General features: G+C 34.4%; 1 protein-coding gene across 1 annotated transcript in view; it reads right to left on the minus strand.

Moving 5' to 3' along the window:
- Positions 1-9,148, minus strand: part of LOC133337398 (neuropeptide Y receptor type 4-like) — a gene marked incomplete at its 3' end in the record, with an annotated part of 48,573 nt that extends 39,425 nt beyond the window's left edge. Inside the window, exon 1 of the mRNA XM_061545660.1 lies at positions 8,600-9,148. Within this exon, the coding sequence (XP_061401644.1) occupies positions 8,600-9,148 (549 nt within the window). The remainder of the gene's footprint in view (positions 1-8,599) is intronic.
- Positions 9,149-16,897: the final 7,749 nt, after the last annotated feature.

Raw genomic sequence — 16,897 nt, forward strand, 5'->3', positions numbered from 1 at the left:
TGCTGAGTTTTGTAACGGTCCAATTAATTTTAATGACCATTTAATGGTTACTTCTTGTGAATAAATAATAAATGAATTGAATTGTTCAAACATGATCCTTCTCCATACCGAATTTAAATCCATTGAAGCATGGTTAGATATAATTTATATTTTGAAATATTTGCGATAATAAAAAAGTAACAATTTCGTATTCTCTTTGGAAAACCAAACCGAATTTTTTTGGAATATTTAAAATAATGTAAAAATATTTGAAAGTCCCGTTGACTAAACGTTCGCTACCCTTAACGTAAGGATTTTATTTCCAGTTGTGGTGTATCCCTTTTTCATTGTTCTTAAATTTCATACCGGGAGGAGAAATACAAAATTTACATTTTATATCCCTAGGTTTTATGACCGAATTCTTTTTATTTTAAATCACAAACAATACCAATCATCCATCTCCCCGCCTCCTCCCCTCTGTTGTTATTTGCCTCTCATATTCGCCACGTTTAAGCAATTGTTTAACTTGTTGTATTTTATTTGACAGTAAGGCAATGTTGTGCTGATGTTGTTGTTGTTGTTGTTCTGTTTTCATTCAACATCCATAAAATACTTGACTTCAATGGATTGAAAAATAAATAAACAAAAAAAAAAAATAATAATGGATACACAACAACAAAAACATGACATTGTGTATTGTAATTTCATTATTTATAAACATTTATGCTAATCTTAACACTCTTTGTTCGTACTTTTTTTATCCTTCTTCATCTTTTGTAATTTTTTTCTTTAAAATCATTGTTCTTTAGTAAGCCCATAACCAAAATCTCTTCAAGCCTGAAAATGCAAATTTTCAACGAGTATACCTGGTTTACAAATAAAACTAAAAAAAGTAAAACAAACAAACTGACTGACTGACAGACAGACAGACAGACCCACCTGCAAATCTAACCAAATTTGTGCGGCTTAAATTTAATTAAGGGTACTCAAGGGTAGGTGATTTAAGTTCTTACTTAATATAATTTGAATAATTTGCTTTTATTTTGAAATGCCAAAATTTGCATAATATTTAATAAAAAACAACAACACCAGCAGCAAGAAAAATGCCGACTAATCAAAATATTGCAATCCTCGGAATTATTTTGTACTAAAATAATAAAAATTTTCAATGAAAGGTTTGATGTAAATTAAAATCATACCGGTGTGCGTATAAAAAACCTTGCAAAAAAGTTAGTAATCCCGCAATTATTTCCAATTGAATAACACAATTTAGCTGACCAAAAAACAAAAAAAATCACTGATACGACCTTGTTGACCAGATTTCTATTACAGCTGGGATATATTTGCATTTGAGAATAAGTATAATTGCATTCATTAAGATTGCTTGCCAAAATATTAAAAGTTGTTCCAAATAAATAAAAAGATGATTAAATTCGCCCGGCCAAAATGGTTATACCCTCCACCAAAAGTCGGTTTCTATCTATTGGAATGACGATATGGCTTCCAATATTTAAGATGGAGCTTTCAAATTTTCAATATACATTGCAATTAGTCCTAGGGTGTTTGGTGTTGAAAATGGTATACATCAGTCCACGTTATGGTATAGCCCCTATATAATGCTATATCTAAATATTCGTATTTTAGGGATTTTTACACGTTTTCAACCGAATTGTCTGCAATTTGGTATTTTAAGTTCTCATATAACGGTACCTCCCAGTTGAGTTCTTATCGCACCTTCCTGATAAAAATCTTTAATTTTGATCGACATTCTATGATAGCCTCCATATAGTGGTACCTTCCAAAATTCAGGATATTGGGGACTATAAACAACCGAAATTCTCGTCTTGCGCGCATCTTTTCAAATTCAAAAGACCATGATCCGATATGTTGTCTTCTACTTGCTCTTTCCATCTAGTTCGTGGCCTTCCCCTTATATATATTGTAAAGCCCGTGGTTCATTCGAAGCCGATATTCAACGTCGACGCAGATCGGCCCGTAGAGTACCATTTCTGTTCACCTTTGCGTCTCGTATAACCTTTTCCAGCAGGATTTTAAAAAGATCATTACCTTATCTGAATCCTCGTTCGGTATTGAGGGGCTCCGCTATAAAGTTATCCTGCATAGCCGTATTCATTTTGCAATTTAATTTTTTGAATGACGAACGTAGATATGACTTTATATACCTCTGAACCGATAGGACTGTCGAATGCGGCTTTATAGTCGACGCATAGTTGGAATGTGTGGATGTGTTTTTCGTGGGTCTTTTCCAGAATTTGGCGCAGAGTGAAGATCTGGTGAAGCTGCATTGGTGGGATCCAATAATGTCATTGAACATTGGCTTTAGTCGTTCACACATAAAACTGCGAAGGGAATAAGACTAATTCCTCTATAGTTGGCACATATCGTCTTGTCTCCTTTTTTGTGCACGGAACACACGATGTTGAGGTTCCAATCATTGGGCATGAATTCCTCTAGCCAAATTGTACTAATACATGCTCCTGACCAGCATCTGGTCATCTGTCTTGAATAGTTCGGCTAGTAACCCGTCGGCTCCTGCTGCTGCTTTATTATTCTTCAGCCGATTGATTGCTTTTCTGACCACATCTTGGTTTGGTGGTATACACTCTATACCGTCATATCTTATTGCGGTATTCTTTATCGCCACTATTTGATACCAGAAGCTTTTCAAAATGCTCCTTCCAGATCCTCAACACGTTGTCAGTATTTGTCGCCAGGTTTCCTTCTTCATTACTACAGGGGGTTGTGTCTGCACCAAAGACTTCGGTTTGGTGTTTCACCCGTTGGTAAAATTTACGGACTTCGTTCTGACTCCAATTCTCTGTCATTGTGCTTCTACATTATTTTCGGGATAAGGAGTAAGGAACTGGGTAAGTTGAGCGCAGTAGGCTTCTTCTATCTGATGTGTCTGCATCTCTTCGAGTTTCCGTGTTACATTAGATCGCAAATGTCAAATGCCTTACGGCTATCACAACATGATCAATTTGATTTCTCGTTGCTTGATCAGGAGAAATCCAGATGGTCTTGTGTATATCGAAATGCTTGAATCTGGTGCTACAAACTACCATGTCAATCTAGTTGGTTGAATTTTCCGACTGTGGGGCCAAAAAAATTTTCGTTTCCGATTTGTGCATTAATTAATTTTAATGTCATGACCAGAGCATCGGTCATATGCTGGTAAAATATGTCGTAAATAAGACTGATGTTGAAAAACTTCACTTTTATACTGGTTATAGCACTTCGCTCATCTACTGGAGTGAATCTGGAGACGAGGTCTTTTATTCTCCTGTTAAACATAAATCGGCAAATTCATATCATATACGCCTGTCCTTTTCCATCACATTTCCTGTAAGGCAATAATATCGACTTCGTACTTCTTGAGTACATCCGCCAAAGCGAAAACTGCGCCTCTTCTGTACAACGTGGGCACATTCCAAGTGCAGATTCGCAGATCGTCGTTCTTTATACATTTGCGGGAGTCGTCAACATCAGGGGGTTTCGTTTTCTTCTTCTTTGCTTTTTCATAGTATGGGGGTTTTCCAAGTGTGGGAAAATAACCCGACGACTCAAGCCATTTGCAGATTATAATAATTTTACCAATCCTGCGCCATGTACGAAGATGAGACCCATTGGTCCACTCCTTGTGGTATTTTACCCATAAAATGTCAAAATATTCAATTTGAGCCCGATTTGAGCCAAAATATACCTATCGACTTATTTTTCCAAACTATAAATCAAGTTCAAAGGTAGATGGAGGCTCTATAAGAAGCTCTTTATTTTACTTCTAATCACCAAGATAAATTTCCAACTTAATTCAAAGAAACTTACTACCGTTTAAGAATTTTTGTACTCTTTTAGTACGAATTTCCCAAAACCGGCGCATTCAACTCAACACACGATTAGTGATCTCCATACAAAAAATTCCATTTGCCCATCGAATTTTAGTAGCACTTTGAACTCCCTAAAAAAAATTATTAAAAGTCCAGGCCTGTTATTGTCAGTCCTTGAAAAAATATTCCTTTAAAAATACATGCCTGTCGATAGTCCTTAAAATACTCTTAAACAATCCAAGCCTCTTATAGTCCTTGAGAAAATATTCCTTAAAAAATTGACGAATTAAAATGCCTATTGAGCCATTAAAAAATATTGTTTTAAAAATTTACTACTTTTTAATTAAATTCAATTACATATAAAAATCAATAATCAATTTCTTTGAGACATTTTCAAAAAATCAATGAATTCCCATAAATAATTTTTAAATGCATTGTCATGAATTTGGAATTGAATATTTGTCGATATAATTGTGGTTTACCTTATGGAAGATAACAAAACTGATTGACCCAAAGACACCAAACCCTATTCCACCTTACTGTTGCTATTTTTGTTTCATATCCAGTGTATCGTAAAAGTAAAAACAAATAATTGATACAGACAGCCTAACTAAGAAGGACTAGTGGCAAGATGTTGCAAATCCATGAATTGTTGAATTGTCAGGTTTTCCTGCACTAATGTCCATATTGGCATTTTCCTTCGGTTACTTTTTCTTGCTCGTCTGGCTAAATTCCACCCATGGGAGTGTTAAGGAATGATGTGATGTTGTGCAAACATCCATACAGATTGACACTTTGTTGGGATTTTCTTCTTTTTTTAATGTAAGTGATGCAAGGCAGGGAAGAGGTGAAGGAAGAACACCATAAAGCAATGTCGCAAGATAAACAAAGTAGTACAGTATAAAATTCCTAGAAAAATATGAGGAAAGGATTCCTAAGCATGGAGTATGATGGTCCATAACAACATTTGCAATGGAATTTACGTCATCACATGAATAATGTTCGGACCAGCATTGTTTTCATTTTGAGGTTGCTGCTTGGATTCTGTGGTTGGACACAATGGTGCACAGGGAGAAAATAATTGTAAATTTTTAAAGCAATATTTTTTCAAGGGCCGACTAGATCAAGGCGAGGACTTTTAAAGCATATTTTTTAAGGACAATAAAAGGCCTGGATTTTTTACAGTATATTTTTCATGGACTATAGCAGGCGTGGATTTTTTAAAAAATATTTTTCAAGGACTATAGCAGGCGTGGATTTATTAAAGAATATTTTTTGAAAGACTATAAGAGGCGTGGATTTATTAAAGAATATTTTTTGAAAGACTATAAGAGGCGTGGATTTATTAAAGAATATTTTTTGAAAGACTATAAGAGGCGTGGATTTAAAAGAATATTTTTTGAAAGACTATAAGAGGCGTGGATTTATTAAAGAATATTTTTTGAAAGACTATAAGAGTCGAAGATTTTATAAAGAATATTTTTTCAAGGACTATAAAAGTCGAAATTTTATACAGAATTTTTTTTGCAAGGACTATAAAGTCGAGGATTTGATAAAGAAAATTTTTGCAAGGACCACAAAAGGCGTAGATTTTTTAAAGAAATTTTTTGCAAGGACCACAAAAGGCGTAGATTTTTTAAAGAAATTTTTTGCAAGGACCACAAAAGGCGTAGATTTTTTAAAGAAATTGTTTGCAAGGACCACAAAAGGCGTAGATTTTTTAAAGAAATTGTTTGCAAAGACCACAAAAGGCGTAGATTTTTTAAAGAATACTTTTTTTCAAGGACTATAAGAGTCGAGGATTTGATAAAGAATATTTTTACAAGGACTATAAGAGTCGAGGATTTGATAAAGAATATTTTTACAAGGACTATAAGAGGCGCGGATTTTTTAATGTATATTTCTGCAAGTACTATAAAGAGCCAGAATTTTAAGGACTATAAAAAACAACATTTTAAGGAAACATTTTTTTAAATAAGGATTTTTTTCATTTTTGTCAGTGTATAATGTATATCCCCCTTGTTTTAAAAAGCTGCATTTCTAATGCGTCTATGTATGCGTTTCCCATGTACGCCTTTGATTTTCCTTGAAATCCTTATAAATGTCCTGTACAATCATTGGATTTCGAGTTGTTGTATCTGCTCCCTCATAAAAGCCCATAAAGTGTTTTAAAATATGGTCCTGTGTTATATGTCATTTTTGTTGTTGTTGCTGCACATAGCCATACGTTGTTCATGAATAAAACATTTGTCTACCACATCCACAATAAATGTTATTTTCGTTCAGGATTTATTTTAAAGTCTTTGGATAAATTAAAAGAACGTTTAGTTAAAATATTCTCAACTCTATTGGAATGATATAAATCCTTAACGAAGGTAATCATTTGACAATGATATGAATAATTGAAAATGTATTATCTTACCTGAAAGGATATGCTCCTAAGGATTAGTGTTTCTAAGACATGATGAAATACTGGATAACCAAAACTATTGAATATTTTAAACTTAAAGACAATACTCCTTTAAAAATTCTCATACCTGAGGGACCTTGATAAAATATTCCTCTAAACATACAGTTTTTTGGTCCTTGAAAAAATATTCCTCTAAAAATTCTCCGCTTGTTTTTTGTTCTTGAAAAATATGCACGCCTTCCTTTGAAAATCCACGGCTTTTTTGATCCTTGAAAACTAAAACTTATTCTTTGAAAATTCAACATTCCTATGAAAATTCCCGCCTTTTGTTGGCCCTAGAAAAATTTTTTTTTTTTTGAAAATCTGCGCTTTTTTGGTACTTAAAAAAATATTCTTTAAAAAAAATCGAATTTGAAAATCCATGCCTATATTGGTCCTTAAAAAATACTCCTGTAAAACGTCATATCTTTTTTGAACCTTTTCTGGTCCTCGAAAAAATATGTTTTGAAATCCATGCCTTTTTGGCCCTTAAATAAATACTCCTTTGCAAATGCATGGCTTTTTTTTGATCCTTAACAAATACTCCTTTGAAAATTTATGCTTTTTTTTGATCCTTAAAAAAATACTCCGTTGAAAATTTATGCCTTTTTCGATCCTTAAAAAAAATACTCCTTTAAAAATTCGTGCCTTTCTGGTCCTTAAATAAATACTCTTTTGAAAATGTATGCCTTTTTGATCCTTAAATTAATACTCTTTAGAAAATGTATAGTCCTTAAAAAAATATTCATTAAAAAATCCACGCCTCTTATGGTCCTTAAAAATCTTTTTTAAAAAATCCACGCCTCTTATAGTCCTTAAAAATGTTACTTAAAACATCCACGCCTCTTATAGTCCTTAAAAATCTTTTTTAAAAAATCCACGCCTCTTATAGTCCTTGAAAAAATATTCTTTAAAAATCTTTAAAAAATCCACGCCTCTTATAGTCCTTGAAAAAATATTCTTTAAAAATCTTTAAAAAATCCACGCCTCTTATAGTCCTTGAAAAAATATTCTTTAAAAAATCCACGCCTCTTATAATCCTTGAAAAAATATTCTTTAAAAATATTTAAAAAATCCACGCCTCTTATAGTCCTTGAAAAATATTCTTTAAAAAAATCCTTTGTTGGTCCTTGAAAAATCTTCTTTAAAAAAATCGTTTGATGGTCCTTGAAAAATCTTCTTTAAAAATCCACGCCTCTTATAGCCTATAAGAGCCTTAAAAATCTTCTTTAAAAAATCTACGCCTCTTATAGCCTATAAGAGCCTTAAAAATCTTCTTTAAAAAATCCACGCCTCTTATAGCATATAAGAGCCTTAAAAATCTTCTTTAAAAAATCCACGCCTCTTATAGCATTTGAGAGCCTTAAAAATCTTCTTTAAAAATCCACGCCTCTTATAGCCTATAAGAGCCTTAAAAATCTTCTTTAAAAAATCCACGCCTCTTATAGCCTGTAAGAGCCTTAAAGATCTTCTTTAAAAAATCCACGCCTCTTATAGCCTATAAGAGCCTTAAAAAATCATCTTTAAAAATCCACGCCTGTTATAGTCCTTAAAAATCTTCTTTAAAAATCCACGCCTGTTATAGTCCTTAAAAATCTTCTTTAAAAATCCACGCCTGTTATAGTCCTTAAAAATCTTCTTTAAAAATCCACGCCTGTTATAGTCCTTAAAAATCTTCTTTAAAAATCCACGCCTGTTATAGTCCTTAAAAATCTTCTTTAAAAATCCACGCCTGTTATAGTCCTTAAAAATCTTCTTTAAAAATCCACGCCTCTTATAGTCCTTAAAAATCCACGCCTCTTATAGACCTTAAAAATTTTTCTTAAAGAAATCCACACCTCTTATTTAAAAAATCCATGCTTCTTATGGTCCTTGAAAAAATCTTCTTTACAAATTTCACGCTTGCTTAGGTCCTTGTAAACATATTCCTTTAAAATCCTTGATCTTTCTCTCTCTCTTTTTCATTGACGAGATAAAAGGTTTAATATTCTGTAAAATATCCAAGCCATCGTACCTTAATATAATTAATGTTGTTAATATTTATGGTTTATATCTGGCCGGCACGTAACCACCATAGCTACCATAAATATAAAAAATAAAAACCAAAATCTGCAGATTTGTATCAGCAGGATAACATGCTGCAGTGGACGTTTGTTTAAATCACGTACAACACACACACAAATAAAAAATCATATAAAACTCCCTAGCAACAATGTTATTATCCCTCCGGGCCTCTACATCCGCTCACTCACTCACATGGTTTATCACTTAACGAGCATCTCGCGCTATCTTAATTAACTAACTAACTAACCAACCTACTCACCTGCAACATGGGCAAGAAAAAACACAAAAACTGTCCAAATATCCAGTTCTGTATTAACATCACCATCAGCGATATGGGCAGGACGATGGCGCACTGGACAAAATGGCAAAACGCCAAATTAATAATAAACGCATGGGTTACGTCCCGATAGAGCCGGTGGTAGACAATGTACGCGATAATTGCCACATTCATTACAATGCCCAGCATCGCCAGGATGGCATACTGGATCAAAAATATCCAATAGAAATTCTCGATACTGGCCTTTAGGATGGGCCCATTAAAACGATCCATGGTATCGGTGTCATTGATGCGACCATCCAAGAAGTGGGCAATAATTATTAAATATTTGTCCGGTACATCTTTCCATTTCGATTCGACATCGGCAATATCCATTTTTTGTTTGCCCGTACTGGCTGCCACGTGATAGTCAAAGGATTCGTTGTCCATCGCCATTGTCGACATCGCCATGGCCATAGCGGATGATGTATGGCCCAGCGGCGTTGTTTGATGATGATGTTGTTGGTGCTGCTCCAGTAAGGCAGGTGTCATGTTGTTGTTATTAGTATCTTCGACGTCGTTTTGGTGGCCAATGACTTGTTACTCTGCAAAAAAAAGGAGATAGAGAAGAGTGTGAGAGATAGGGAGAAAAATGAAAATTGTAATCAGAACTGATTGAAGCACAGAGCAGAGCAATTAAATTTAATTAATGTTGTTATCGGACCTTTGTTCGAAAAATGAAAAACGTGAGGCAATCAAATGGAATGAAATCATAGCCTATTTTATATGTGTGGCCAGGTGATTGGAAAAGGGTAGATAGGTCATTAATTTTCAAAAATTACTTTATAATTGTACTCAGCTTTCTTGGTGTATCGTAAATGTGATTTTAATTAATTGCAAACCATTTCTGACTCCCAAATAAATTAGGTTGATTAAAGATGGGAGGTCAGGTTATCGTAGCCACAAGGGAAAATGTTTATACATTTAAATTAATAAAAGATAATTGATATGGTGTACAGATGGTCCTTTAGAAAAAATATTTTTAAAAAATCCTCGCCATATAGACAGTCCTTGAAAAAATATTTTTAAAAAATCCTCGCCATATAGACAGTCCTTGAAAAAATATTTTTAAAAAATCCACGCCTTATAGACAGTCCTTGAAAAAATATTTTTAAAAAATCCACGCCTTATAGACAGTCCTTGAAAAAATATTTTTAAAAAATCCACGCCTTATAGACAGTCCTTGAAAAAATATTTTTAAAAAATCCACGCCTTATAGACAGTCCTTGAAAAAATATTTTTAAAAAATCCACGCCTTATAGACAGTCCTTGAAAAAATATTTTTAAAAAATCCACGCCTTATAGACAGTCCTTGAAAAAATATTTTTAAAAAATCCACGCCTTATAGACAGTCCTTGAAAAAATATTTTTAAAAAATCCACGCCTTATAGACAGTCCTTGAAAAAATATTTTTAAAAAATCCACGCCTTATAGACAGTCCTTGAAAAAATATTTTTAAAAAATCCACGCCTTATAGACAGTCCTTGAAAAAATATTTTTAAAAAATCCACGCCTTATAGACAGTCCTTGAAAAAATATTTTTAAAAAATCCACGCCTTATAGACAGTCCTTGAAAAAATATTTTTAAAAAATCCACGCCTTATAGACAGTCCTTGAAAAAATATTTTTAAAAAATCCACGCCTTATAGACAGTCCTTGAAAAAATATTTTTAAAAAATCCACGCCTTATAGACAGTCCTTGAAAAAATATTTTTAAAAAATCCACGCCTTATAGACAGTCCTTGAAAAAATATTTTTAAAAAATCCACGCCTTATAGACAGTCCTTGAAAAAATATTTTTAAAAAATCCACGCCTTATAGACAGTCCTTGAAAAAATATTTTTAAAAAATCCACGCCTTATAGACAGTCCTTGAAAAAATATTTTTAAAAAATCCACGCCTTATAGACAGTCCTTGAAAAAATATTTTTAAAAAATCCACGCCTTATAGACAGTCCTTGAAAAAATATTTTTAAAAAATCCACGCCTTATAGACAGTCCTTGAAAAAATATTTTTAAAAAATCCACGCCTTATAGACAGTCCTTGAAAAAATATTTTTAAAAAATCCACGCCTTATAGACAGTCCTTGAAAAAATATTTTTAAAAAATCCACGCCTTATAGACAGTCCTTGAAAAAATATTTTTAAAAAATCCACGCCTTATAGACAGTCCTTGAAAAAATATTTTTAAAAAATCCACGCCTTATAGACAGTCCTTGAAAAAAATATTTTTAAAAAATCCACGCCTTATAGACAGTCCTTGAAAAAATATTATTAAAAAATCCACGCCTTATAGACAGTCCTTGAAAAAATATTTTTAAAAAATCCACGCCTTATAGACGCCTTATATATGGCCCTTTAGAAAAAATATCTTTAAAAAATCCACGCCTTATATATGGCCCTTTAGAAAAAATATCTTTAAAAAATCCACGCCTTATATATGGCCCTTTAGAAAAAATATCTTTAAAAAATCCACGCCTTATATATGGCCCTTTAGAAAAATATTTAAAAAAATCCACGCCTTATAGATGGCCTTTTAGAAAAAATATTTTTAAAAAATCCACGCCTTATAGATGGCCTTTTAGAAAAAATATTTTAAAAAATCCACGCCTTATAGATGCCGCTTTAGAAAAAATATTTTTAAAAAATCCACCTTATAGATGGATCTTTAGAAAACATATTTTTAAAAAATCCACGTCTTATAGATGACCCTTTAGAATTTTGTTTAAAGAATCCACGCCTTATAGATGGCCTTTTAGAATTTTTTTTAAAAAATCCACGCCTTATAGATGGTCGTTGAAAATATATTTTTAAAAAATCCACGCCTTATAGATGGTCGTTGAAAAAATATTTTTAAAAAATCCACGCCTGTTCTTCGTCTTCTTAGCTGGCTTTTTACAGAACGGTTGTTCCATAAGCCGAGCTTAAAAAATTATTGACTTCGCACAACAATTAACAAAATGGCGGAACTTTGAAAAAATTTTTATGGAAAATCGCCTATTTTTTACCACAAACTAAGATAAAAAATAAGGAAGATCTTCACCGATTAGCTTTATACTAGTTCATACGAGAGCTACACACTCCCAGAGAAACGTGTCAAAATTTGAAACCGATTGGATTATTAGTTTTTGAGTTATCGTGCCCGCCATTCGTTTTGAGAAAAACGCGTTTAAAGTTTGAGAAGCCCTTTAGCCGTCACTTGATGCTAACACAATAAATCGGCTATATCTTTAAGAGTTCTTGAGATTTTCACTTGAAATTTTGTAGAGACATTCTAGAATTAGAGTAGATTCGAATTAAATCAAAAAAATTTTTGACACCGAGAATGGGGGGGGGGTCCCCTTAAGGTTATCCTGCATAGCCGTATTAATTTTGCAGGAATGCCGAACGTAGACATGGCTTTAAACACCTGTGAACGGATAGGGCTGTCAAATGCGGCTTTATAGTCGACGAATAGGTGATATGTGTCGATGTGTTTTTCGTGGGTATTTTCCAACATTTGACGCAGAGTGAAAATCTGGTCAATGGTAGATTTACCAGGTCTGAAGCCACATTGGTATGGTCCAACAACTTTGCATTCCTTTAGCCAAATTGTAAAAATGAGCTGGTGCATGCTCCTTACCAGCATCTGACCACAAGTCTTGAATAGTCCGGCTGGTAACCCATAGGCACCCGCTGCTTTATTATTCTCCACCCCATTGATTGTTATTCTGACCTGATCTTGGTTAGGTGGTATACACTCTATACCATCATCTCTTATTGATTCTGGGGTATCTTCTTCACTGCCACTATTTGATACCAGAAGCTTTTCAAAATGCTCCTTCCAGATCTTCAACAAGCTGTTTGTATCTGTCACCTTGTTCTTCATCTCTACAGGAGGATATGCCTGCACCAATACCTTCGGTTTGGTGTTTTACTCGTTGGTAAAATGTCCGGACTTAATTCTGACTCCTGTACATCTCGACACTACTGTAGCATTACGACACTCCTGATCGTACCACGGATTTCTTGATGGTGGTATTTGGTACCCATGTGTTGCTTTTGCTGCAGTAAGTGGGTAAGTTGAGCGGAGTAGGCCTCGGCTACCTGTTGTGTTTACAGCTTTTCGACGGGTCGAGCTTCCGTGTTGTGTTAGATCGCACCTTTGCTGCAACATTAAGACGAATGCGAACCCACGCCCGTTAACAGTCCTTGAAAAAATATTCCTTAAAAGATCCTCGCCTCTTAACAGTCCTTGAAAAAATATTCTTTAAAAAATCCACGCCTGTTTACAGTCCTTGAAAAAATATTCTTTAAAAAATCTACGCCTTCTAGATGGACCTTAAAAATGTTTTTTAAAAAATCCACGCCTTCTAGATGGACTCAAATTTTTTTTTTAAATCCACGCCTTCTGGATGGACCTTAATTTTTTTTTAAAAATCCACGCCTTCTAGATGGACCTTAAAATTTTTTTTTTAAAAATCCACGCCTTCTAGATGGACCTTATTTTTTTTTAATCCACGCCCGTTAACAGTCCTTGAAAAAAATATTCTTTCAAAAATCCACGCCTGTTAACAGTCCTTGAAAAAATATTCTTTTAAAAATCCACGCCTGTTAACAGTCCTTGAAACGCCTTACAGTCCTCATGCCTTATACATAACCTTTGAAAAAGTATTTTTAAAAACCTACTCCTTATGGTCCTTAAAAAATATTTTATATCGTTCTACTTAACAAAACCACTATATTTTCCAATTTCAAGAATATTAACATTTATTTCAATATAAATTTTAAAGTACATCATATAAATGCATATGTACACATGTAATAACATTTCATGCGATTGCAATTGTTTTGAATTACAAACATTTTCGTTTTATATCTAAAAACACACAAACAAACAAAAATACTATGAATTTATATTACTTTTTTCTCTATTTTGGCCCTAAGGACTGACTCCGACTCATGTGTTGTCATATTTCATAATAACAGTCTCTGCATCCTCTGGGAACACATAAAGAGCGTTTGGAAACACACACACAGAGAGGAATAGTGGGGGTCTTCATAATGGTCTTTTTTTTTGTAACAAACGCGAATATCCCATAAAAGAGGTTACAACACAAATGCATTGCAAATATGCACTTTGTTGCAACGCACACACACTCACACATAGATACGCATATATTATTTTATTGTGTGTGTTTGTATTAGACGTCATGCATGCAAGTCATAAATGTATCATCAAGTGTGTGGCATCATCAACGTCGTCCTCATCGTCGTTGTCATCATCGTCAACGTAGCCATCAGTGGCGGTACAAACAACAGCAATCATTGTCGTTATCGTCACCATTACCAACGTTGTTCACTCTGTGGTGTGTGTATATGGATTTGTGTGTGTGCGTGTGTGGTTAGAGCCCTTAGGAGATGCTGATATATTTTTACAGAATATTATCTTTATTTTATCATGTGGTGTGTGTTTGAGTTTGAATGCCCTGCACAACTTGTGAGGGTAGTTTAAGTTTATGTGGCCTTAAGAGTTTTTGACCCTAGACCAATCTTTTAATATACTGATCGCCATATCTTGACTAGCTGATTCGATATGTGTCCCTCCATCTGTCTGCCCATTATAATTTGTAAACAAAATATCCGGAATTCCATATGATTATGGTAGAGGGGCTAAAAATAGAAGACACGTGTATCAGCGGTTTGAATGTTGACATCGGGAGGTAACCTAAAAAGGCGTATCAATAATTCCCATTTCCCAGATATTTCAAAATATTTGGGTTAAGATTTTTCGAAATCATTGCATTTTAGGTATATTGTGTCTTTGGCAATATTCCTGATACACATGTGAGGAATGTATTTGTCTAATACAGTAACCCTCAGTCGAAACTCTGAAGGGATATTTTCGGTCCCCTTTTCCAGAAATATTTGAAAACACATAAAAACCGGGTTATAGCAAGTCAGAATATTCTACAAAAATGATCGCCATACAGTTTTACTATATGCCTCAGAATAGACCAAAACTCGACAAATCAGCCTAAACGTCAAAAATCTTAACAATATGAAAACTCATTTTAGGGTTAAAACCGATCTTATTCCGAGTTTGTGCCAATTTTCCGCACTAGATGTCATTTTACAAGGATGCTGTAAAGAACACAAATATTGTCCATCAAATTTTAGTGTAAGTCACTGAACAAGAGAAATCGGTATATAAAATATATCTACCGATTATATAGACGTCAATTTCATTCGGGTAGATTTAGAGTCGTTTGCGTACAAAGGGATAAATTTATGGAAATAGATATAAAGCAAACTTGATACACGCTATTTGGAATTCCCCACTGTTAACAATTTAATCTCAATCAGACCCCCTCCAAATATTCCGTTTACATTAAAAAAATATAATGTGGGAGCTATATCTATATCGAAACCGATTTTCAGGAAACTTAGCACACATCATTTACATAAAATAGGACGAAAAAATATATATGTGCATTCGTCACAAAGTGACGACACATAGCAGTGGGAAATGTATTGTAGTTGCCTGCAAATGCCTTGTTGACCATGAAGTCAGGACCCAACGAAACGAACTTCTCATTGGGGTCGTATCGCTTGTAACGAATTATCACAAGAGACATTTGGGTATGAAAGGTTTATTTATAAAGAAGCAATAAATAGCTTCTGGGGAGAATATCCCGACAAAAACCTAAGGGAACTGATGATTATCAGTGGCGACATCCGACCCTATAGTCTTCCCTGCCTTACCCCTCGGCGGACAATGCCATACATTCACCACTTATAAATAGTTGTTTTTTTATATAAACAAACCAGTGAGCGGAGCAGTATAGTCGGACGGGGCCGACCATATGATACCCTACACAACTACCACGGAACTCAAATTTTCTGCGGATGTTTATTCCGAGCCTGGGCAATACTTGGTGATATTGGCATCCTCTTGCCCGATTAGAGGTAAACAGCACATCTTCCTCACACTGACATATTTTCCGAATATTACGAGTATTCAGTACAGCTATTGTCCAGATTACCTTCAACGTGGGTTGTGTTGTGATGTTCGGCTTTCATTTGTGGTCTATATATCGACTCGAAAATAACACAAACAATTAAGTTTTCGGTCCACATCAGTCCAAAATTATTATCTGATCATCACCACAAATTATAGGCGTTGTCCTTGACCATAACTGGAACCTTATGGAACATTTCAAAGCGATCAGCGCTATAGTTCCGCGCTCTGGAGTGATAATGGGTTACTAAATAATATACGAATACGGAGATACCTGTAAATATTTAGGTGTAACTCCCACATCCGAGCACATACATCAATATAATTGGTATTAATTTAAAGGTCAACCACTCCTCTTGGATGCAATATCAACTTCTCGGGTCTATGTCCTTCAGGGGTAAATATATACGCTATAGAATACAAATTTTGTCATTTTTCACACAAAAGTCAGGGTCCATTTGACCCGCTATATATTGACCGATCTTTATGAAAGCAGGCATGCTTATTCTTTGGCCCGATACCCTTCTCCATGCAAAATTTCACGATGTTCGGGCCATTATTGCGGCCTCTGGAGCGACCAGAAAAACCGACAAAAACTTAGTATTTGGTCCATTTCATCCCCTAAATATTAACCGATCTTTCCCAAAAACAATAGGGGTCTTCATTGGCCAGAACCCATCCTACATGCAAAATTTCGTGAAGATTGGTCAATAACTGTAGCCTGTATCGTGTTTACAAATTATAATGGACAGACGGACGGACGGACACACATGTCTGGATCGACTCAGCTAGTCGAGATATGACGATCGGTATACTTAAAGGTGGGTCTAGGACCAATATTTCGCGGTGTTACAAACTTTTGGGGCTGCACAAAGCTATAATACCCTGACAACATAGTTGTGTAGGGTATAAAAACTGGGATTTAGCCTGACTATTTTTCAAAAACAAAATACAAATGGTATCCCAAATAACCCGCCAACACTACTGTATATGGGAGCTATATCTAAATCTGAATCGATTTTCTCGAAACCTTAGCACACATCATTCTAGACTGTGTTCAGTACGCTATGCCAAATTTCGTGAAAATCGAAGGATACATAGGGACTTTGGTGCGCCATTTCCATTAAATGGGAGCTATATCTAAATATTAACCGATTTTCTGGAAACGTAACACACATCGTAACAGACATAATTCAAAACGCCATTCCAAATTTCGTGCAAATCAAAAGATAATAGGGGCTT

The sequence above is a fragment of the Musca vetustissima genome, unplaced genomic scaffold, assembly GCF_032173495.1.
Source record: "Musca vetustissima isolate MV318-11 ecotype Yass unplaced genomic scaffold, APGP_CSIRO_Mvet_v1 utg28553, whole genome shotgun sequence".
Taxonomy (NCBI): Eukaryota; Metazoa; Arthropoda; class Insecta; order Diptera; family Muscidae; genus Musca; species Musca vetustissima.